Raw genomic sequence first — 25,675 nt, forward strand, 5'->3', positions numbered from 1 at the left:
GTAAATAATAACAATAGTAATAAGATGGCATCTACTTGCTTCTTACCAATACATTTCCGAAAAGGATGAATACATAGTACTAAAATATAATAGGCTTCCCTGGGGGCTCAGTGGTAAAGAATCTGTGTGCCAATGCAGGAAACATGGGTTCGATCCCTGGGTTGGGAAGATCCCTTGGAGAAGGAAATGGCCACCCACTCCAGTATTCCTGCCTGGGAAATCCCATGGACAGAGGAGCCTGGAGGGCTACAGTCCATGGGGTCACGAAAGAGTCAGACACGATTTAGCACCTAAACAACAACAACAAACTAAAACAGAAGAGTACTGAAAATAGTTGGGCAGCAACTGCTTTGTGTTTGAAAAAGGGAGAACAGTGAAGGGGACTGAAGAGGGGGAGAGAGAAGGAGAGGGAGACAGAGAGACAGAGAGAGGAGAGGGGAGGACAGAGAAAACAGATTCTCTGAAATAGGAAATTAAGCTACGCAACAGATCAACACCCAGCCAACACCCAGATACTACATAAAACACATCAAGATGGAAAGCTTGTCAGTCGAGATGAAGGCGAAAACAAAACAAAGCTATATACCATTTCATTGGGAATCTTTTGGTCATTAGTGACAGAACCTCAATTTGAACTGCTTGTGGGAAAATCAGGGGTTGCAACTCGGCTACAGATACAAAGGAAGCAGAGACTAGAAAACTGCCAGCACCTCACCCAACCACCTCTGCCCCACTCTGCGATGCCTTTTCTCTTCTCACAGGTCCGCTTCTTCAAAGCCACAGACACTCCATACTCATACCTCAGACTGTGTCACCTGAGAAGTCTCCGTCTTCATTTATTCAAATTTGAAAATTCCAGGAGAATGACACTGAGTGGCCCAGCTTGAAAGTCACCTGCCTGTCGCTATGGCAGAGAGTAGGATGCTACCATTGGCAACCCCCATTAGAAAGGCACAGTGGATTCAAATGCGTGAAATAACGCCATTTGCAGCAACACTGATGGACCTAGAGATTGTCAAACTGAGCGAAGTCAGTCAGTCAGAGAAGGAGAAACACCATACGGCATCCCTTATATATGGAATCTAAAGAAAAATGATACAAATGAACTTATGAAACAGACACAGACTTAAGAGAAGAAAATTATGGTTGCTGGGCTGTGGTAGGGGAGAGGATGGGGGAAGGGATAATTAGGGAGTTTGGGATGGACATGTACACACTGTAACATTTAAAATGGAGAACCAACAAGGACCTAATGTATAGCACATGGAACTCTGCTCAATGGTATGTGGTAACGTGGATGAGAGGAGAGTTTGCGAGAGAACAGATACATGTATATGTATGGCTGAGTCCTTTTACTGTTCATCTGAAACTATCAAAACGTTGTTTGTTAACTGGCTTTACCCCAATATAAAATAAGAAGTTTAAAAAAAAATTCTTAAATTTTGTACCCATATGAAATGAGGGACGTTCACTAAACTTATGGTGGTAATCATTTAACGATGTACGTTAAGTATGCTGTATATCTTAAACAGTGCTACTGGCAGGTGGGTTCTTAACCACTAGTACTACCTCAGAAGTCCCATATGTCAAATACATCTCAATAAAACTAGAAAATAAAATAAAATAAAAAAAAGACACAGTGGAGTGAGAGGAGGATCAACAGGACAGAAAAATGAATGAGGAAAAAGCCAGTATGAACAATCCTCGCAAACTCAAAGGATGAGAACATGCAAATCTCTAGATCAACGATGCAACAGGTAATTCTCAAGAACGTTAACTTACGCAGTCCTTTAACCGTTTCCTGTACACTGTAAGTTTCAGGAAATATTCTAAGCAGTGGGGGCACCGGTGAGGAAAAGACAGACAAGGTCCCTTACGAAGATAATTTCAGATAAAAATTCATGTTTCACAGGAAATGAAGAAGAGAGATGTGCTAACATCAATTCAGGGTGCGGTCAAGGAAAGTCTTACTGAGGAAGTTACAGATCAGCTGAGGCTTAAACAGCAAGAAAAAGCCAGCTGCGCAGACCTGCACGGGAAGAGCTCCTAGCAGAGGGAACAGCCCAGATTTCACTTCTTCAAAAAAGCCTCCTACTGAGAGATAACAACTCCTTTCCGCCTCACCCTACACGTATCTCAGGGCCTCACTGGTCACATTAGACCCACCTTCACACACTCACTGGAGAAGGAAATGGCACCCCACTCCAATACTCTTGCCTGGAAAATTCCATGGACGGAGAAGCCTGGTAGGCTCCAGTCCATGGGGTCGCAGAGTCGGACACAACTGAGCAACTTCACTCACTTTCACACACTCACAGCACCAACACCTGTCTTTCAGAGGCTTCCACGGTTTGTAACTGTCTGTGTGATAAATGTCTTTTTCCTCCATTAGAGTACAATATCCTTGAAGGCCAAAACTATCTTTGTTCTCTTAAGAGAAACTTAAGAAACATTTGTATGTTTCACAAGCTGGAATCAAGATTGCTAGGAGAAATATCAGAAACCTCAGATATGCAGATGACACCACCCAAATGGCAGAAATCAAAGAGGAACAGAAGGGCCTCTTGATGAGGTGAAAGAGGAGAGTGAAAAAGCTGGCTTGAACCTCAACATTCAAAAAACTAAGATTGTGATAACCTATCCCATCACTTCATGGGAAATGTTGTTCAGTTGCTCAGTCATGCCCAACTCTTTACAACCTAGTGGACTGCAACATGCCAGGCTTCCCCCAGGCTTTACCCACTGAGGCACAGCAAAGCCCAATCTACATGGTGAAAGAAATCAAATAGTCCTTGCCTCTAGGAAAAAGGGAGGATTGACTGGAAAGGGTAATAAAGGAACTTTCTGGGATGATGAAAATGTTCTTTATTTTGAGTGGGTGATGGATATGTTTATCAACATTTGCCAAACTGTACACTTAAGATCCCTGTGTTTTAAAGTACGTAATTATATCTCAATAAAGCACTGTTAGCATTAAAAATATACATTAAAAATAATTTATAGTAAAGAAATGGAAAATATTATTATTAAAGGAGTCAGTTATCACTTTTATAGTTTTTATATTCCTAAAAGAAAGTCAATTGCTATAAATTTGATGAAAGTATAAATATATAAAGGTATTAATCATCCATTCACCAAATACCTATTGGGTGATCCTACACCCAGGCATCGTACTAAGTACTAGGAACACTATTATCGCCCTTAAGAAATTCAAGTTTGGGGAACTTCCCTGGTGGCTCAGTGGTTAAGGATGTGTCTTCCAATGCAGGGTATGTGGGTTCGATCCCTGGTCAGGGAACTATGATCCCACGTGCCGCAGGGCAACTGAGCCCACAGGCCACAACTACTGGAGCCCATGTGCTGCAACGAAGATCTCAAGAGCCACAATTAAGACCCAACACACCAAAAATAAGGAAATATTTTTTTAAAAAAACAGAAAAGAAATTCAAGTTTTGTAAGGGATACAGACATGGATATCAGTGTACTCTGACAGAGGTATACAGACACTGTGGACATAAAGGAGAGGATGGTACACTCTTCCTGAGGATGTCAAGGAGATTCAGGACTCTTGAATCAACTATGGAAACAAGGCATCTTTTCTGATGAGTTTCAGCCTTACCTGTAATGGGCCCTAAATCAAAGATAAAAGAAAACTGGCCAGTCACGCTAGCTGTATCAAGTTACTTGCCCAAATTAGTTACACTTGAGTGAAGCATTTTTGTTTTAATTGGAGGATAACTGCTTTACAATATTGTGTTGGTCTCTGCCATACATCAGCGTGAATCAGCCATAGGAGTACATATGTCCCCTCCCCCTTGAATCTCCCTCCCACCTCCCACTCCATCCCACCCCTCTAGGTTGTCACAGAACACCAGATTTGAGCTTCCTGCGAGTGAAGGACTTTTTAAGCCACGAGAGCTGCAAGTAAAGAGTACAAGGGGCACATTTCTTATACCATCTTTGAATGGTATAAGATAAATATCATAAATGGTACAAGATAAATAACTCTGAAACATGCAAAAAGGGATAAACTGCTCAGCTCCTGCTCCAGATTAGTGAACAGAGCTAGTTCAGTTCTTAGGTCCTTCCTATCTGCTATGTGTAACCAGTTAAATGCTTGGTCAAGTCTGGAGACAGACACATGTTGACAAGACGGAGTAGAAGTGTGACGAGCATCAGGAGGATGGGGATAATATCATTCATTCATTCACCAATCTCTGCAGTACTTAAGAACATGGATTCTGAAACCGAAACACCTAGACTCTGCCTAGACTCTGGTAATCCTGGCTCTGTCACTAACTAGCCATGTGAACTATTAGGTTGGTGCAAGAGTAACTGCAGTTTTGCATCGTTGAAATATACTGTTTGATATTGGAATATATTCTTAAATAAATGTGGTTATGTTTACAGTATTTTAATGTGTATTTCTTGCTTTTTGATTTTTTGCTAATGACTTATCACTTGCTCTGCCTTTTATACGTATTTTAGACTATGAAAATGATGTTAGACAAAAAGCAATTTTGAGCAATTTTCTTATTCGAGTTCAAAATGGATCATAAAGCAGAAGAGACAACTTGCAACATGAGCACCGCATCTGAACCAGGAACTGCTAATGATCACACAGTACAGCGGTGATCTGAGAAGTTTTGCAAAGGAGACGAGAGCCTTGAAGATGAGGACTGTGGTAGCTGGCCATCAGAAGTTGACAACAATGAACTGAGATCAATCATCAAAGCTGATCCTCTTACAACTACATGAGAAGCTGCCAAAGAACTCAGCATTGACCATTCTACAGTCATTTGGCATTTGAAGCAAACTGGAAAGGTGAAAAAAACTCCTTAAGTGAGTGTCTCGTGAGCTGATCAAAAATGAAAAAAAATCATTTTGAAGCATCTTCTCTTATTCTATGCAACAACAGCTAACCATTTCCCAAGCAGATTGTGGCATTCAATGAAAAGTGGATTTTATCCAACAATCGGCGACGACCAGCTCAGTGACTGGACCGAGAAGAAGCTCTAAAGCACTTCCCAAAGCCAAATTTGCACCAACAAAGGTTATGGTCACTGTTTGGTGGTGTGCTGCCAGCCTGATCTACTACAGCTTTCTGAATCCCAGTGAAACCATGACCTCTGAGAAGTATGCTCATAAATCGATGAGATACACTGAAAACTCCAGCGCCTGCAGCCAGCACTGGCCAGTAGAATGGGTCCACTTCTCCACGACAACACCCGATCACACATCACACAAACAGTGCTTCAAAAGTTGAATGAATTGGGCTAAAAAGTTTTGCCTCATCTGCCATATTCACCTGACCTCTCGCCAACTGACTTTCTTCAAGCATCTCAAAACTTTTTGCAGGGAAAATGCTTCCACAACCAGCAAGAGGCAGAAAATGCTTTCCAAGAGTTCGTCGAATCCTGAGGTACAGGTTTTAAAAGTCATGTATTTATTTTAAATGTTTTGAGATAAACAATTTGATTCATTGCTTTAAATTTACTTCACCTGAAAAGCTGTCTGGAGGTTGAATAAAACCATATTGAGAACATTATTTGAAAATGTTAACGTACTATTTCCAAATAAGCTTCTCTCATTTCCCACCTTTTCTGACTTGTTTTCTCAACTTTTGTCCCCAGTAGTATCACTATTATTAATTATTGAGCATGTTCTTTGTGATAAGCACTCTTGTAACATTGGAGATGAAGCCTGGACAAAGCAGACACAGAATGTTCCTGTCCTTATGAACCTTACTTTCTAGTATGGGAAGATACATCATAAATAATAAGATAAAACATACCAACATCTGATAAGAAATATCATGAAGAAAAAGAAAATTAAAGGTGCAAAACATATCAGTGCAAAGAGTGGGCAGGGCTGCTTTTTTGTAAATAGGGTAGATCTAGAAGTCTGCGTGGGCTTCCCTAGTAGCTCAGCTGGTAAAGAATCCACCTGCAACACAGGAGACCTGGGTTTGATCCCTGGGTTAGGAAGATCCCCTGGAGGAGGGCATGGCAACCCATATCAGTATTCTTGCCTGGAGAATCCCCATGGACAGAGGTGCCTGGCAGGCTGCAGTCCATGGGGGTCACAAAGAGTCAGACCTGACTGAGCCACTCAGCACAGCACAGCACAGAAGCCTGCACTAATAAGATGACGTTTTGAGCAGAGATCTGAAGGATGCAGAAAGCACTGCAGGCATCTGAGGACTCCAGGCAAAGGGAACAGCAAATATAAAGACCATGGAGGAAAAAAAAGACTTTTTTCTATAATACCTTCTACTTTTATCTCTTCTCTGGTCTCTTCTTGATAACCTGTACCTAGGGTAGGATCCAGCTGTAGATTACTTGGGTCACTACAATTTCTCCATGATTACTTTCTCCCTACAGATTTCACTCTGCTTTTTTTCTTCTCTGATTGAACAAAATCATTCTTATCAAGCAGTTTTTTAAGGATCACAGTCCTTTCTTCAAGTCTCTTGCTATTTTTATGACTTCCATTCAATAAAAATTTACTAATTGTTTAACATACGGTATATACCCTCAGAATTTAGATAAGGACAGATATGCATAGTAGATAAGATACACTATAAAAAATACCACTCTGATATTACGCATAAACTGCTGTAGCAATTATTTCTGCCTAGTGAAGAAAGGAAGAGAGTTGGGGGGGTGGGGTACAAAGGAAGATGCTTCTGAGCTAGGATCTGAAGACTAAATAGGAGTTCAAAGAGCAGATATCAAGGAAAGAATATTACAGGTAAGAAGAAACATCTTAAGTACAAGTAGAGGTGTATAAGCAGATAATATATCAGGATTGCTTGGTGATACAATGCACTAGATTGAAAACTAAAGAAATGAGTAGAAAGGTAGATTGGGAACACATTAATGGTCCTGACATTATCACGAGAACCAGTCGTTTTGAACTATTTCAACAGCACATCTCATCAATAACAAAGTTTTACACATGTATCCACCCCCTAAATATATACATACATTTATTTATGTATGAATTATCTCAAGAGCTACTATTCTAATATGTTACACTCACTAGAGAACAAACACAAAAAGAGAAGTGTATAAGACATAAATAAGTAATATTTTCCCCAATGCAATAGTTTTTCATTAATATTTATTAAATTAGTAGTGTGTACCAGTTATCAATCGATAACTAATATGCCTTCCATAATCAACAAATGAATGTGCAGCTGACCCTTGAACAACATGGGTTTGAACTGAGTGCGTTCAGTTAAACGTAAATTTTTTTTTTTTTTCAAGAAATATGTACTATGATACTACACAATCCATTGCTGGGTGAACCTGAGAATGTGAAACTGAAAATAGGTTATAAAGTTATGTGCAGATTTTCCACTGTTCACTGGAGGGGGACAGTGTCAGCACTGTAACCCCCAAGTTGCTCAAGGGTCAACTGTAGTATGCTTCTGCTGACAATTCATTTCTAACTTGCCTTTTTTTTTTCTTTCTTGATGCTAACAAAGTGAGTATTTATAAAGTCCAACATAGCACAGCTGTATTTCTTTAATCCTAAACTCAAACGTTAGGTAATCTGAAAGACAGTGTATGCAAACATAACCGTACATATGATACTTTGTACATATAAAAGGTATAAGTGAATAAAAATATTTTTCTGTATATTGATAATTGTATGCTTATCTACTTTATTTCTCAAAATAGCTCATAAACTCTTTAAAGCAAAGGCTGATCCTCTCTTTCCATTTAAAAAGATATCATCATAGTGGTAAATACAGTAATAACATAGCCGTGTGTAAAGTACAAAAATGATTATACCCCATTCACCATTATGCAGAAAATTATGCCATTTTAAAACCTAACTCTTGGGGAAAAACAAATATCATACACTCCAGGTGGCGCTAGTGGTAAAGAACCCGCCTGCTGATGCAGGAGACATAAGAGACTCAAGTTCAACCCTGGGTCAGGAAGATCCCCTGGAGAAGGGAATGGCAATCCACTCCAGTATTCTTGCCTGGATAATCCAATGGACAGAGAAACCTTCCTATAGGGTCGCAAAGAGTTGGACACGACTGAAGCAACTTAGCCCACACGCAACGCATATATATGGAACCTGGAAAGACGGTACTGATGAAATTATTTGCAGGGCAGCAGGGCTTCCCTGGTGGCTCAGCTGGTAAAGAATCCACCTGCAATCAGGGAGACCTGGGTTTGATCCCTGGGTTGGGACGATCCCCTGGAGAAGAGAATGGCTACTCACTCCAGTATTCTGGCCTGGAGAATTCCATGGACTATTCCATGGGGTCACAAAGAGTTGGACATGACTGAGGGACTTTCACTGCAGACACAGACATAGAAAACAGACTTATGACACGGGGGTAGGAAAGAAGGAAGGAGGAGGGTGTGATGTATGCAGAGGGTAGCAGCTATGGCTTTTCAGTAGTCATGTATGGATGTGAGAGCTGGAGTAATAAGAAAGCTGAGCACCGAAGAATTGATGATTTTGAGCTGTGGTGTTGGAGAAGACTCTCGAGAGTCCCTTGGACTCCAAGGAGATCAAACCAGTCAGTCCTAAAGGAAATCAACCCTGAATTTTCATTGGAAGGACTGATGCTGAAGCTTCAATACTTTGGTCACCTGATGTGAAGAACTGACTCACAGGAAAAGATCCTGATGCTGAGAAAGATTGAAAGCAGGAGGAGAAGGGGATGTCAGAGGATGAGATGGTTGGATGGCATCACTGACTCAATAGACATGAGTTTGAGTGAGATCCAGGAGTTGGTGATGGACAGGGAGGCCTGGTGTGCTGCAGTCCATGAGGTTGCAAAGAGCAGGACATGACTGAGCGACTGAACTATACTGAACTGAACTAATCATGGAAACTTTTATTACCATATGTAAAATAGAGAGCCAATGGGAATTTGCTGTATGACTCAGGGAACTCAAACTAGGGCTCTAACAACCTAGAAGGGTGAGATGGGGAGAGAGATGGGTGGGAGGTTCAAGAGGGAGGGGACATATGTATGCCTATGGCTGATTCATGTTGATGTTTGGCAGAAACTAACACAATTCTGTAAAACAATTATCCTTCAATTAAAAAATAAATTTAAAATTAAAAAAAAATAAAGAGTTAATGTCTGTAGTTTTGAATCATCTCCTTAAAGAAAAAAATAAATCTAATTCTTGGGCTTGCAAAATTTTAATTAGTATTTAATTTTAATAATAAATTTAACCCTAATAGAAGCTGATGCCTTTGTAATTTCCGGATTAAGTAGTATAGCATGCTCAAAACCCAAGAAGATATTCTCCAGTTTTATCATCAAGCCTCAACCAGACCTAAAATAAGCGCTTAAACAAAGAGGACATACACCATGACCAAGTGGGATTTCTGCTAAAAATGCAAGGGAAACAGGGAAAACACATAACATCAACTGATGCAGAAAAAGCATCTGACAAAAGTCAACACCCTATCCTGAGAAAGTCGCTCAGCAGACGAGGAACAGGAGAGAACTCCAGCAACCTCACAGAGAGCATCTATGAAAACCCCTCTCCAATAGCTTACTCAGGGCTTCCCCACTGGCTCAGTGGGAAAGAATGTGCCTACAGTGCAGGAGATTCATTTTCGATCCCTGGGTGGGGAAGACCCCCTGGAGGGGGAAATGACAACCCCCTCCAGTATTCTGCCTGGAAAATCCCATGGACAGAGGAGCCTGGTGGGCTACAGTCCATGCAATTGAAAAAGAGTCAGACACGACTGAGCACATGATGGATGGAACATCATACTTAATGGTGAAAGACTGAACACTCTTAAGATCAGAAACAAGACAAGAATGTCTGTTCTCGCCATTTCTATTCATCATTGTACAGGAGGTTTCAGACAGAGCAACTAAGAGAGAAAAAGAAGTAAGAGGCATCCAGAGTGGAAAGGAAGAAGTAAAATTATCTCTATTTGCAGATGACATAATCTTGTATGTAGGAAATTCAAAGAAATCTATATTTAAAAAAAGACCAAAATACCCCAAAAGTATTATAGCTAATAGTTATTACAGAAAATATTATAGCAGAGTAATAAAATGCAAGATTAATATACAAAAATCAGATGGCCAGCTGAATTTCTACACATTAACAATGAAAAATCTGAAAATGAAATTAAAGAAATTAAGAAAACAATGTTTGTGGGTTTTGGTTTTTTTTTTTTTGGTCTGTGTAAGATCTTAGTTCCCATGCTTTCTGCAGTAGAAGTGCGGAGTCTTAACCACCAGACCTCCACGGAAGAACCCATCATTTCATTTATAGTAGCACCAAAAAAAAATTAGAAATAAATTTTAACAAAAGAAAACTTGTACAAACTACTGCATACTGCAAACTTTGCATACTACAAAACATGTTTCAAAGAAATGAAAGACCTAAATAAAAGGAATGATTTCTTATGTTTATGAATCTAAGGAAATAGTATTATTTATATGGTAATATTCCTGAAATTGATCTTCAGACTCAACGTAATATCAGACAAAATTCTAGATGGCTTTTTTGAAGAAACTGACAAGCTGATGCTAAATTTGATATGGAAATGCAAGGAACCCAGAAGAGCCATAACAATACCAGAAAAGAACAAAGTTGGAGCTGGAAGTAAAGCCATATTCCTTTATTTCAAAACTTACTACAAAGCTACACAGGCATAAGAATAGATGAATAGATCAATGGAACAGAATTAAGAGTACAGAAGTAAGCCCAAATATCTACGGTTGATTGGTTTCTGTAAGCATGTCAATATAATTCAGTGAGGAAAGAATACTCTTTTCAGCAAACAGTAGCGAGACAACTGGGTATAAAAGAATGAGTTTGGATCTCTACCTCCCACCATATATAAAAATTAATTCAAAGTGGACCCAAGATAAATATAACAGCTAAAACTACAAAACTCTTATAAGAAAACATAGGTGTAAATCTTTGTGACTTTAGACTAGGCAATGAGTTGTTACTTATGACACAAAATACAACCAACCAAAGGAAAAACAGATAAAATGGACTTTTTCAAAATTTAATCAAGAAAGGAAAAAAACAATCTATATAGAATGGGAGAAGATACCTGCAAATCACCTATCTAGATAAAGGTCTTATATCCAAAATATATAAAGAACTCTTTAAAAACTCAGAAAAAAAATTTTTTTAATGGGCAAGGAATTTGGATAGACATTTCTCTAAAGAAGACATATAAATGGCCCAACGAAGACGTGAGAAGATGCTGAACATCATTAGTCTTCAGGAAACTGTACATTAAAACCACGGTAAGATAGTAATACTGCTTCACATCCAGCAGAATGGCTATAACAAAAAAGATGAAACAATAACAGGATTACCAAGGATGTTAACAGCAATCCTCCTGTTAATACACTGCTGGTGGGAATGTAAAATGGTGCCGCTGCTAAGAAAAACAGTTTAGTGGTTCCTCAAAAAGCTAAATATTGACTTACCACATGACCCGGCAATTCCGCTCCTAAGTATACTTTCCGAAAGAAAGAAACTGAAAGCAGGACTCTGGTAACCTGTACACTGGAGTTCACTGCAGCATTATTCACAGTAGCCAAAAGGTGAAGACAACCAAGAACCCATTAGCAGATGACCAGATGAACAAAAGGTGGTTAAGTACCCACAAATTAATGTGAGTCAGTATAAAAAGAATGAAGTTCGGCTACATCCTCTCACATGGCTGAACTTGGCGGACATGGTAAGTGACACAAGCTAGACACACACAAACAACTACTCCATGATTCCACTTTACGAGGCACCCAAAATAAGCAAAATTAGAGAGAGAAGAAGTAGATTAGAGGTTAGCATGGGGAGTGCTGCTGAATGGTTACAGAGCTCCTGTTTGAGGTGATGAAAAAGTTTGGAAACAGACAGTGGTGATGGTTGTGCCACAGTGTGAATGTAACGAATGCCACTGAATCACACACTTAAAATGGCAAATTTTATGTTACATTTATCTCAATTTTAAAAATTAATTATACACCAAAAGTCATAGGATTGTGACCTCTAAATGGGTGAACTGTATGGTGTATGAATTTTGTCTCAAGGAAGCTGTTTTTTAAAGTAAAAAAAAAAAAAGAAAGAAAGAAATCAGCTCTCAAGCTATAAAAGATATAGAAGAATCTTAAAAGCATATTGCTAAGAGAAAAAAAAAATTCTGAAAAAGCTACATATGGAATGGTTCCAACTATATGACAACCTGGAAAAAACAAAAGTACAGAAACAATAGAAAGAACAGTGACTGCCAAGGGCTCAAGGCAGGGGAGAAAGGATGGACAGGTGGAACACAGGGCACTTTCAAGGCAGGGAAACTATTCTGCGCAGTGCTGGAGTGCCAGACACATAGCACCATGCAAAACCCACAGAACTGCAGAACACTCTGGGTAAACCGAGGACTGTTAGTTAATACTAATGTATCAGTACTGGTGTGACTGTAACAAATGTGCAACACTAGTGCAAGATGTTAGCAGGAGAGGCCACGTGTGGGTGGGGAAGGGCGTGGGAGCTCTACTTTTTGCATCATTTTTCTGTAGCCCTAAAACTGCTCTAAAAAAGACTCTATTTTTAAAAGGTATACTTAACAGAGACTGCACTGAATTTTATCCTCTTCTCATGATTCATAAGGCTATTACTTCAACAAATTATAATTTGACTTTAGATGGGAGGAAGTGCTGATTCTTTACCACCGCAGAACAATATCAGGCACTACTGAATCATCCCAGCGCAATAGCCTATGCAGCCTTTCCCTACTTCTCTTCCACCCCCGACAATATTACTTCATGACCTAATTTTCTGTATTCACGAAACTACTCCCATCATAGTTTCTGAAGAGTCCATAGTCTTTGGAAACAGTTTACCACACTTATGACTAAATTCCAGTCTAATTATAATTACAGTGACATTATTATATTAAGTTGTCATGCCTCTTGGTTTATTCACTTTGTTCTTTTTTTTTTTCACATGGCCATGTTAGTTTTATTTGGTCTAATTATACACTGTGTTTTAAAATATACAAGTTTATATAAAACAAAATAAAAATCATCTCTAGGGACTTCCCTGGCACTCCAGTGGTTAAGACTCCAAGCTTTCATTACAGGAGGTGCAGGTTTGATCCCTAGCATGGGAACTAAGATCCTGCAGGCCGTGCAGAGCAGCCAAAACAAACAAAAAAACACAACAGCAAAATTAAAAAAAAAAATCATCTCTAGTCCTACCAGGACCACTTGTTAAACTCTTATATAATAAACCTCATATACATAAATATAATTTTTTAAACAAAATTGGGACCACTGCATATTCTTTCTTCCATTTATTATCTCTCTCAACAAATAAATGTTGATGGTGCCTCTTCTGCTGAGAACCAGCAATGGGCAAGGTAGACAAAGCCCCTGCCCTCATGGAGCTGACATCCTCTGGGGAGAACTAGGCAAACATATTTACACTCCTCACAACCATCCTATGAGACAGACATTGTTATTATCCCAATGCACAGAGAGCTAAACTGAGGCCTCAGGTAACCTAATAAATTACCTTAGTATATACAGTTAGGCAGCAGCAGAGTCAGGATTCAACCCCAGGTTGAAAGAAAACCCTATTTGATAACAGACTCTGAGCTTTTAACTCATGAAAGAAATCTTAATATGATATCCTGTATCTTTATAAAATGGTACCAGGGGTAATAGTTTGGATTAGCTCCCTTAAATAACACATTTACTCCAAGGACATAGTTCTTTGACTTCAATCATCAAGCTTGCTCATGGAAAATTATTCATTGCTATTTTGTCATATGTAAATTAAGCAGGAACTCAAGTTCCACTTTTTATCTTTTTGGTGTACTTGTCTTGGTTTGCTTTTTTTTTCACTTTATTTTTTAAATCAATTTATTTAGACTAAAACAAAAATAGTTCACACATTTTCTTCCCTCCCTCCGCCTCTGACAACTGCTAATCTGTTCTCTGTACCTATAAACTTTTCTTTTTTTTAACTCCACATGTAAGAGAAATCATACAATATTTGTCTTTCTCTGTCTGACTTATTTCATTTTGCATAATGCCCTTGAGGTCCGAAAGAATGAAATCTTGCCTTGTGCGACAACATGAATGGACCTTGAGGGCATTATGCTAAGTGAAATAAGTCAGGCTGAGAAAGATGAATACTACATGATCTCTCTTTTATGTTCATTGTCTACGACGTGTCCTTTTATCAGGCACCTAACTGTGTTAGTTTCACACATCATTTTGAAAAATATATATACATTGTTTTCAAAGGCACTCAAGAGTCAACACAAAGGATTAAACAGGAAACCCAAACTGTCCCAGAGGAAAAGTAGCGCCTACATTTAAGAACTACTTTTCCCCATCCTCTGCTTTAAAGTAACCCCCTCCCACACTCTTACTCTTTACTAGCACACTGTATAAACTTCTTCATCTGGTACCTTGATCTTTTCCAGCTTCATCTACGTGTTGAAAATCTTTTAACGTTTGAAGGTTACGGTACCCCTCTCTGCAATGCTGAATAACTTTCTCTGATCCATTCTTGATGAGATAATCCATTAGGGTAAGGGATTTATACACATGGCGCCAGTTCTTCCCGTGGTCGTTGAGTCTCTGCCATAGCATGTTCATAATTTCAGAGAGAGAAATTGTGTTGAAAGTCAGGTCGCTGATATCTAACATTAGAGAACTGGAAGGACCCCAAGGGTCATTAGAAGTTGCTTCCCTGACTTTTATTTCAGCATCTGAGTAATTTTTCACAAAGTTTTTCACTTGCCTCCTGAATGCCATAGGTAAGACAAATCTGAAGGTGAGACGGGGGATGAAAGCAACAGAATAGTTGTTTGTGTCACTGGTTTACAGAACCCTTGAGAAGTAGTTGGCCCCCAAGTCTGCTGCTCCCAAATACAAATGACTAATCTCCATCTTGACAAGGCATCAATTTTCTGCAAAGGAATACATGAAAAAAATAAGTTAAATATTTTTAAAAAGTTTCCAGAAGAGCAATTCAGTCTGAAAAATCTAGCTGTAGTTTCCAAATCAGCGCCTCACGTACGTCAGTGAAAACTGAGGGGACCATATAAATGTTCCTAGGATCAATATGGGAAAATATCTCACGAGGGATTAGCCTATGTTATTTACAGAAACATAAGTGGTCTTTCGAGACCTAAAAGTTTCCATTGAAAGTATCATTGGGACTTCCCTGGTGGTCCAGCGGTTAAGAATCTGCCTGCCAATGCCAGGGGACATGGGTTCGATCCTTGGTCTGCGAAGATGCCACATTCTGCAAGGTAAGTAAGCCCATGTATCACAACTACTGAGGACTGCACGCTCTAGAGCCCGTGCTCCACAGCAAGAGAAGCCACTGCAATGAGAAGCCCAGGCGCCACAACTAGAGAATAGCCCCCTCTCACCAAAACTAGAGAAAGCCCGGTGCAGCAACAGAGACCCAGCACAGTCAAAAATTAAAAAAAAAAAAAAAAGTATCCCTGAACCTCTTTGGCCAGAAATAAAATTATTATAAAGCATTACAAGGACAGTGGACAAGAAAATGGAACTTGCACTGTGACATCTCAAGATTTGTTGTCACATAAAAATATGCTGTGTCCTGCGACTAATCAAGTGAAAACTGAGTCTTACAATCATCAACTGACCTTTGGTTCTATCCTTTTCAGAACTTACAAGTCATTAGAATCAAATCCAAATATGGTCTGTTTTCTTGTTAATCTAAAAGAAGGGAGGATCATCAGCTATTAAGAAATTGTCCTCAGTGGACTCCACATGTAACCCACGGCGCCCTAAACCAATATTTTAGTCCTGGTAAGGCTGGTAAGTTGAAGGAAAGGTTAAATTACTTTCTTTACTCAGCTTTAGAAAAATATTCCCTGATGAGCATCAACAATCTATAATCAGATTTTACTAGAGAAACTGCACACATACTAAAGAAAAATGCTAAAAATCCATAAAAAATGTACTTGCTATTTTTAGTTTTGTTTCTCTTCCTTGACCTTCTAATTTTTAGCTCAGGCTTGATTAATTTCTATGTATTTAAAGAAGACATAATTTTCAGAAGCAACCTAAATAAACTATCACTTCTTTTTTAAAAAATAAGAGAATAAGTAATCATTTTTGTTTTGGGTAAAAGTGCAACACATTCTCAAATAAATAAGATAGAAAATGTATCTGTTTAATTAAGATTTCTCCTAAAGAGACCATCATCAACCGTAGACAGAAAAAGAGAAATTGTGCGTTTTTACAATTTTCTGATTTTCTCTCCTGTTTGCACTTTGAATACAGACATTTTCATCTGACTCACTTCTACAGTGAAAACTCAACTTACAATGTGTTTCAATAAGCTATTAAAATTTTCAATCATGAGGGTTTTCTTTTTCTATTGTCCTTTTTTGCCCTCTACCAAGCTCACTCAATGCAGCGATGTACTGTGACATTGGCTTGGAGCAACAAATATTGATCTGTTTCTTCACAAGTCTATTAAAAAAAAAACAACCTTGTTAGAATCATAACTTGCTAGAATTGAACACAGTTGTTAATTTTTTTTTTCTTTTTCAAATAGCTACCTATGTATATTTTGGAGGGACAAAATCGTAATATCGAGGTTTTCTTCTATTCTTAACCTGCATTTTTAAATTAAAAAAATGTTTTCTTAGATGAAGTTTCTGCCACAGAAAATTATCTACATAATAGCCTTCCATCCAATAGAGTAGTTTACAATGGGATGTGCTGGACTTATAAAAATTAAATATATTCTTAACCATTCAAAAAACTAAAGAAAAATGTCTGGATAAGTGAATTATTATTATTTACTAACATACAGTACATAAGTGAATTAGTACTATTTACTAACATACAGTACACTGTGACATGAACACAGAATACATAACACACCATTCTACTACTTGAAATCTTCTCAAGCTAACAAGAAATTCATTTGTGTTCGTTGTAAATTAGGTTGGTTTATTATGTGTTTTAGACACCTGGCTATATGCAAACGCTCAGTTTACTCAGTCCTTCAAAAGTTTGAGATTGTAAATATAGTGATATAATATGAGACAAAAGTAGTGCCCAAGAGGATAAATGTTCACACCTGAATTTTGGCTGTCCGGCTATCCAAGTCTTTATAATATATAGGGAAGTAAGATATTTCATGTTGTAAATTTGGGTTTTCTCCTCTGAGAGGCCTTCACCCACCATACTTACTACTTAGGTCCTCCCATCATGCTCTTTTCAGACTCAGTTTATTTCCTTCATGACACTTATCAGGATGTATAATTACGTGTTTGTCATTTTCTCTTCGGCTTTCTCCACCACCAGATTAGAAACTCCTTGAGAGCAGCAACCATGAGCATCTTATCTATCAGTAAATCCTACTGCATAAACAGGTACCTAGCAGGCACTCAATATGTTGCATGAATAACCAAGTTGTAGATTGACTTTGCTTTGGAATAAACATGAATTTATTCTACAGCTTTGGGTTATAAATATGTCGTTTAAAATATAATCAAACCCTTGCAATTGTCAAGTAAAATTCTAATGTTTGCTTATGAATCTAGAATTAAAACGAGTTAATATCTAGCTTTAACTTTAGAGTTTTAAGCAAACATTTTCAAATCAATCAACAAGTATTTCTTGAGTACTTATTTTTATATAGCTTTGTGGAAGATATAATAAAACATGATACATACATTTAAAAACATCAGTTAGTTAAGGAGCTTTCTCCCTTCAACACCTCCAAGATAAACAAATAATGAGGTATAAAACATCCCTTAATTTTCTTACTCCATTTACCCACTTACTTAACTCTTTGATAAAGGCTGTTTTCTCCCCCAACTTTACCTGAATACAGGAGACTATTTAAGTTGCCAAGTGACATTAAACTACAGGGCCACAATCTCTTATCTGAAGCTTTGGAGGCCAGATAAGTTATGGACTTCAACCTTAATTGGGGGAGAGGGTATGAAAAACTTTTGAAAAGTAATTCCATGCCTACACTACATATTACATGATATCCACAGAAAGGTCTGGGGTAAGTAAAGAGGTCTGAACAATTAAACATCAACATGACTACAATAAAAATTTGCAAATATTGGTAATAAGTAAAGACGAATGGCTGTTTCAGTTCAAATCTTGTAGCTAGATAAGCTGGGGGCGGGGGTAAGTGGTTTTCAAAACTTTTTGGATATCAGAATTGAGAATAAGAGATTGAGGAGCTACACTGACTTTATCCAAAGATTTAGGACACTAATGTCAACAGCATCTAAGAGGCTGAGTACCAAGAGGCATCTTTGGAAAGACACATTTACGGTAGTGCTATGAAGACAGAACAGCTCTTGTGTTTATACAGATTCTGCCTGTAGACATGAGATCAACTCAGGAGAAAATAAACTCTGGCCAAGATTGTTCTGGAAGGATTACAGAGATCACCAGGGCATTAGTGGGTGTTACTGTTTTGACGAAAAGCACACTGCAAGAGGCAGAGAAACTAACGAGTCCTGACTGCGTGTTCACCAAATCACTCAACTATTACTTCCCAGAGTTTACCATGTGACAAGCTCCATTTCTAAGACACAGAGAAACAGGAGCACCAGACACAGTTTCCACCCTCTGGTGTACATGGCATGCTGTCCTTGTTTAGTCACTAAGTCGTGTCCCACTCTTTGTGACCCCATGGACTGTAGCCCACCAGGCTTCCTCTGTCCACAGGATTTCCCAGGCAATAATACCGGAGTGGGCTGCCATCTCCTTCTCCAGGTGATGTTCCCACCCAGGGACTGACTCTCCTGCATTGCAGGTGGATCCTTAAGCACTGAGTCCCATCAGTGAAGTGCTGCGTAAGTGCTACTCTTCGCTACAGGCTCACAACGTGCTCACACCCAGGCATTCAGTACCTCACCTCATTACTCTTAATTAGGACTCCAGAGGCATGGATTTGAGGTCCTAGTCTGCCATTTCCTATTAAGGTTTCTCTGAGCCTCAGTTTCCCCATCTGCAGCATAAGGGGAAAAAATCACCGCATAAGGGGAGGTGGGAAAGACATGACGTGCTCCGCAAAGCACTGAAGGTAAAGAGCAATCAGCTTCCTGTATCCACTCCTTGGCATCACCTAACTCGTTCAACAATGGTTTCAGAATGACCACTGTGTTCCATGCAGGCCGTGTGGCGGGCACTGGGCCACACAGACGACTCAGACCAGTGACTGCCCTCAGAGAGCATGCAGTGTAGTGGGAGTGGGAGGCTGGGTATTGGAGAAGCTTCTAGAAGGAGGGAGTGACGTAACGCCGTCACACAACAGCGACCTTCCCTCAGGGAGACCTGCGGGCCTTGTCCCCTTCTCGCCTGCCCTGACAAGGCGTAGGGACCCGCATAGGATGGGCAGTCGGAGAACACCCTTCCAGGCCCCCTCCATCCACACCCCCACCCCCAAATGAGAGGCTACTACCTGAGGGGAATGTTCAGCCGCCTGCCATCTGGGCCTTTTCCCTCTCAAACACCAGGCCCGGCCCCTGTAAGCTGATCCGCCTCCTCCAACCAGGCCGGAGAGCTCACGCCCTCCCCCACTTCCGCTTCCTCACTTCCGGCCTTTCACTTCCGGCCTTTCCTACAGCTGATGCTCATGATTCCCAGGACTTCGAGGAAGGGAGACGCCACGGGTTAAAGTAATCCCTGCTTGTGGCTATCCAGCAGCATGAAGGCAGATGTCTTCCTTTTGTGATCAGTTGGGCTGTGGCACTGTCTAATCCTTCAATGAAAGAATAAATTTTATAATCCGTGTTATTCTGGAAACGTGATCTGAAGGACAAAGAATGTAATCTCTAGTAGTAGTCTCTAGAGATGAAAAGTGATGGGAAATGACTGAGTGCTTCCAGTGAGGGCCTTGGGTACCCCTGATGGCTAGTCATTGAAATAGTCAACTGACTTTCACTAAGCACCTAAAGCATCAAGGACTCAGATAGGATTGAGTTTAAGTTGACAGGCTAGTGGAGGTGACAGGCACCATCACAGAAGACTGTGACAAGGTATGCATAGCATAATGAGAGAGGAGAGACCGTCTGATTCTACCAAGGAGTAGTTGAGGGCAGGCTTCAGAGAAGAATTTATATCTGAACTGATTCTTAAAGGATGATAGGAGTTCACTGCCTAGACAAGAGGAAGCCATTAGAGGCAAAGGATGCATCATGTGTAAAGGCTTGAAAGCTGAGAGAGCCTATAATCCTGGTAAAACTGCCAGCTCTGTAGCTACCATGGCAGTCACAAAGACTGTTAGTGAAACAGCAGAGGGAGGTGAAGTGGCAGAGGACAGTCAGATCATGAAGCACCTTGTCTGTACTACCAGGTGGTTTTTTCCAGTAGGCACTGGAAATGTAATCAAACCTATGTTTTAAAGAACCGTGGTGGCTGTGTGGAATACTGACTAGAATGGAAGAAAACACATGTAGAGAACAGGAAAATGCTTAGTAAATGAAAGTTACCTTTGCTTTTAGTTCCTACTGCTTCAATCATAATTACTATAATAACAGCCTACATTGTTGATACTGGCATGTAGATAGATAAGTATAATATAAAATGATAGGAAATATGAAAGAAATCAGTGCATTATAACCAACTTAGCTGGCTGTAAGACAGAGTAATGAGAGCAGAAGGCAGAGGGAAATTGAAAAGGTGGTCTGGAAATGGGTGGTTCAGGACCTTGAAGGCCATGATAAGGTGCTGGACTTTATAAAGTAAATAAACCAAATAGAAATAAACCAAAAGTGCTTTTTTTATTTTTTACATTGAGTTATAGTTCATGAAGATTTTCATATGCATATCTTATGCAAATTTTAAAGGAAGTCTGAAATGTAGGTGATATTATCCCATTCTGTAGGTTAAGAATGTTAAGTTTGAGAAACATGCATTCATTCTTCATTAGAGCCAGGCACTATGCTGAGCCATGGGAATACAAGAAGGTTACAGTCTAATAAGGGAAACAGGAATAAATCAGTAACTATGATAAATTACTATGATAAAGGCAAACATAGATTGATCTGAGAGTGAAAAAGGAATTTGTCTAAACCACATGGTTAGGAAAGGCTTTCTGGAAGAGTTAAAACTGAGCTGAGTTTGCAGGAACAGATAAGTTATATGAATTGTCCAGAAATATTCAGCTAGCAAGGATTTAACTGGAACTTGTACCCAAATCTCCTGTATACACTTCAATGCTCCTTCCCCTATGCTGAGAATCAATCTTTTGTTCTTAATGTTGAGCTCCATTGACCTTCTCAGTCATGAGTTTAACTTTTGTATTTTGAGAAGGTCAGAGATCTCAATTTTTTCATTTTAAACCTATTCATTTTCTTCTTTTAGAATGAATCTCTGAATGTGTTCAGAAAATTAGATTGGAAGCAGAACAGAGGGACTGGAAAAAGAACAGAATTTTCTAGTAGTTCTGGCAATAAGTGATGAAGGTGCCTTCCCTGGCAGTCCAGTGGTTAGGACTTCACCTTCTCATGCAGGGAGTGCAGGCTCGGTGCCTGGCTGGGGAGCTCAAGTCCCTAAAACCTAAACATAAAAATGGAAGCAATATTGTAACAAATTCAATGAAGATCTTAAAAATGGTTCACATAAAAAAAAAAAAATCTTAAAACATAAAGTGATAAAAGTCCTAGCCAAAGCAGAAGCCATTGGCATGGCACGTAATCCACTCCACCCATTCTCCTTTGACACACAGACGTTTGTGTATGAAATTAAAGCATAGAAGCTATTGGGCTTGGCTCTGGATATATCTGGGAGTCTACAGTGACACTCATGTTTCTTTTTGGGGTGACTCTGTGAATGGTGGTTGCTAGTTTCACTAAGATAGGAACCCAGTCTGAGGAGCAAATTTGGCAGGAAAGGTGATGAATTCTATTTTGGACATTTTGAATGTGAGCTGAGGTGTCTGGTGTGACCAGGTAAAAATGCCCAAGAGACAGTTGAGTAGAAAAAACTGGGACAAAGGGAGAGGGTTCTGGGCAAGGTTCATGAACTTGAGAGTGTTCGGTACATACATAGGTGATGATTGAATAGGCAGATGGAAAAAAAGAGAATGGCACAAACTCAAAGACAACAGTCCCATTGCAGGTGGAGAGGCTGGTAGCTGTCACTGAGTGGATCAGACAGGCAAAAGGCTCACATGCTACCTGCTATGGAATTAACTCTGCTAAAGTGACTATGGTTTTTCCAGTGGTCATGTATGGATGTGAGAGTTGGACTATAAAGAAAGCTGAGTGCCAAAGAACTGATGCTTTTGAACTGTGGTGTTGGAGAAGACTCTTGAGAGTCCCTTGGACTGCAAGGAGATCTAACCAGTCCATCCTAAAGGAGATCAGTCCTGGGTGTTCATTGGAAGGACTGATGCTGAAGCTGAAACTCCAATACTTTGGCCATCTGATACAAAGAGCTAACTCATTTGAAAAGACCCTGATGGAAATATTTAGGGAAAGAGGAGAAGGGGACAACAGAGGATGAGGTGGTTGGATGGCATCACCAACTCAATGAACATGGGTTTGGGTGTACTCTGGGAGTTGGTGATGAACAGGGAGGCCTGGCGTGCTGCGATTCATGGGGTCCCAAAGAGTCGGACACGACTGAGCGACTGAACTGAACTGAACTGAAAGTGACATGTGCAGAGAGATGTCTGCTTTCCTCCATTTGGGGGCACCATAATTTAGTTGCAATACTGTAGCATCAAGAACACAGACATCATTCTACCCCAATAACTTGGTGTAGGTTTTAATTTATTTTCTGAACTCAGAGTTTTATAAAAGTGAACCAAACTTTCTTCTCTTGGCTTCCAAGACATTACTTCTCCTTCTCGTCTCCTTATTTGGTTTCCTCTCATTTCTCCGACCTCTCAGCTTTGGAGGGGTCAGTTCTCTGCCTGTGTTCATTTCCAGGATGGTTTTATCCAGTCTCATGGTTTTCAACACCCTTCTCTCTCTCAACAACTGTCAAGATTTCATCATCACCCCTAACCTGTGTCAACCTCCAGACTCAGGTGCCTAACTCTCTTGGCACCCCCACGGGCATGTCTCACAGACATCTCAAATTTAATACATTTAAAAGCAAACTCCTCATCTGGTCTTCTAGACCTTCTCACTCACAGTCTCTCCTGTCTCGGTGAATGACACATCCTTGCCTCTAGTTTCTCAGGCCATGAACCTTGGGATCACCACTGACGCCTCTCTTTGTCTCTCATACAGCCTGTGATACCCATGAATACACCCGTGACACAGAGTGGCTACTGATTCTGGGTTATGTGTGCTCCATAGGTAATAAATGGTTTATCAACACAATAAAATAATCCTGTTTATGATTCCAGACTTTTTGGTTACCCTGTGTATTAAGAACTCAACACTTCCCAGCATTAGCCCTAAGTCACCATCATCTCTTGCCGGGATCATGGCAGCAATCTCTCACCTGCTCACCCTGCTTTTTCTCTTGCTTTCTTACAATCTAGTATCAATACAATGATCAGAGTGAGCCTTGAAAAACTTAAAACACAGTCCCTGGTGGCCCATCTGTAAAGAATCCACCTGCAATGTGGGAGACCTGGGTTTGATCCCTGGGCTGGGAAGATCCCCTGGAGAAGCTGCCCACTCCAGTATTCTGGCCTGAGGAATGCCATGGACTGTATAGTCTGTGGGGTTGCAAAGAGTCAGACACAACTGAGTGAGTTTCACAGAGCATATCACTCCCCAGTTCAAAATCTTCCACTGACTCCCATCTCAAGAATAAAATCCAAAGACCTTGCCATGGCCGTTGAAATCCTATGTATTCTGGTCCCTACTCCCCCTCTGACCTCCATCTCTACTTTTCACCTCACTCACTGCATCCACGTTCAGGCTTTGCTTCTCCCGGTCCAGATACCTGAAAAAGCTATTTTCCCAAAAAGCCACCAGGCCAGATCCCTCGCTTTGTTTCGGACATTGCTCAGATGTCTTTTGATCTCCTAATTAAATCCCAACTCCACTTCAGCCGCACAGTCTATGACTCTTGCCCCATTTTATAACCCTCTTTGGCAGTACCCCCATTTGACACATGTATTATTTCTTCCTCTAAAAGAACGTAAGATCCAGGAGAGCAAGGACTATGTTTTGTTCTCTGGTACATCCCAGCACCTGCAACAGACCCAACAAGGAGCAGGTGTACAAAACTTGTCTATTGAATGAATAAAAAGAGAACGTCTGGACCCATGCTATCGGATGAAGAGTACACGTTGCACCACGAAGTTAAAGTTAGCATAATTTTACGTAAGACATTCTGATGCCAACAACCTCTCAAAAGGAACTGCTGAAAAATTTTAAATAAGTATGGTTTTAAACAAAATTTTCTCCATGGTGGATAAGTTCAGATTTCATATATTCCCTTAATCCTCCCAATTTTGCTGATACTGTTCTGAGTGTCCCTTGATGGTGAGGACCAAGTTGCTGACAGTCTCACATGAGAGTTTTTCTTCTTAGGTTCTGCCTTTGCACTAGTTCAGTTACAGAACTGCTAGGAAATTAACCACTATGTGCTGCCTTATATGCTCTGTACCATGTCTGCCGATCATTACTTACTACTGAAAGAACTTCTCTGTGAGATTTTCCTGTTCTGTACTCTGCCCCATTCTTGGATGAAAAGGGGTTGTGTTCTGTTCCCTGGGGGCAGTGTCTGGAGGAAAAGCAGCTACATCTTTAGGGTGAGTGCTGAGAACACCATGGTGCTTCCTGTACAGCGCTAGTCAACAACTGCTTTCTCCCCAATTCAAAACCACTGGCTTGGGACAAGAGCTGTGGCCAGAGAATTCCAGTGTTTGAAAACCCACGATGAGGTCATCAGGCATAATGGTGATCCCACCAAGAAGGCCCTTCGACCCTGGAGATGGAAGAACCCTGAGGCCCACGTGGAGATGTGATTGTTTTAAAATTGGGCACACGTTGTTATCTTGAAAATTCTGTCTTTATAACATGTGCAAGTAGTGGGGACCTATTCAGATGCAACTTGGATTCAAGAACCTTTGACAGACTTGCATGAATAAAGAGAAAGCCCTCTATTACAGATTTAAGAGGAACAAATTACTTCCTGTAAGTCATCTGACCAATCACTTGCTGAGCCCCTACTATGATCAAGTACTCAGATTCTTCTTTTCTATTTCAATAAAATTGTTGAGTGATCATAACCAACATTTCCACCCCCCCCCAAAATCATAAATCTTGAGCAAGGTTTAGATGTAAAGGGGCAAAGAAATAGAAAAGGATACCATTCCACAATGTAGAATAAGTTTAAATTTGAGATCCCCAAGTTGTCTTATCTGATGAATGCTGGAACATCTTGTCAGCCAACATTTCCATCTTTATCTTGGGTCTGGTCCCCTGACTCTGAACAGTGCCACTGAGCAAGTCGCAATATCTCTAATTTTGTGCAAAAGATGCAACGTTGGCAATCCATTTTCTAGCAAAAGCAAAGGCAGAGGAAGAGGCCTTAGCACGTTACACTTGGTTTGGGAGGAAGGAACTTAACCAGGAGCGTGAGCTACAAATCTGAAGGTAAGAACTAAGGAAGTTGAAGGTGACAAAAATGTTAGGTCAATGAAAAAAGTCTTCAAATCCCAGAAATATTTTAGCCTAGCCTATTCAGGAGAAAATTAAT

At 40.0% G+C, this 25,675-nt stretch overlaps 1 protein-coding gene across 1 annotated transcript in view; it reads right to left on the reverse strand.

The window, feature by feature from the left end:
* The window catches only part of ENTHD1 (ENTH domain containing 1), an 81,564-nt gene extending 66,621 nt beyond the window's left edge, over positions 1–14,943 (reverse strand). The window contains exon 1 of the mRNA XM_027965865.3: positions 14,449–14,943. Coding sequence (XP_027821666.1) covers positions 14,449–14,797 — 349 coding nt within the window. The 5' untranslated portion in view covers positions 14,798–14,943. The remainder of the gene's footprint in view (positions 1–14,448) is intronic.
* Positions 14,944–25,675: the final 10,732 nt, after the last annotated feature.

Source organism: Ovis aries, chromosome 3 (genome assembly GCF_016772045.2).
Source record: "Ovis aries strain OAR_USU_Benz2616 breed Rambouillet chromosome 3, ARS-UI_Ramb_v3.0, whole genome shotgun sequence".
Taxonomy (NCBI): Eukaryota; Metazoa; Chordata; class Mammalia; order Artiodactyla; family Bovidae; genus Ovis; species Ovis aries.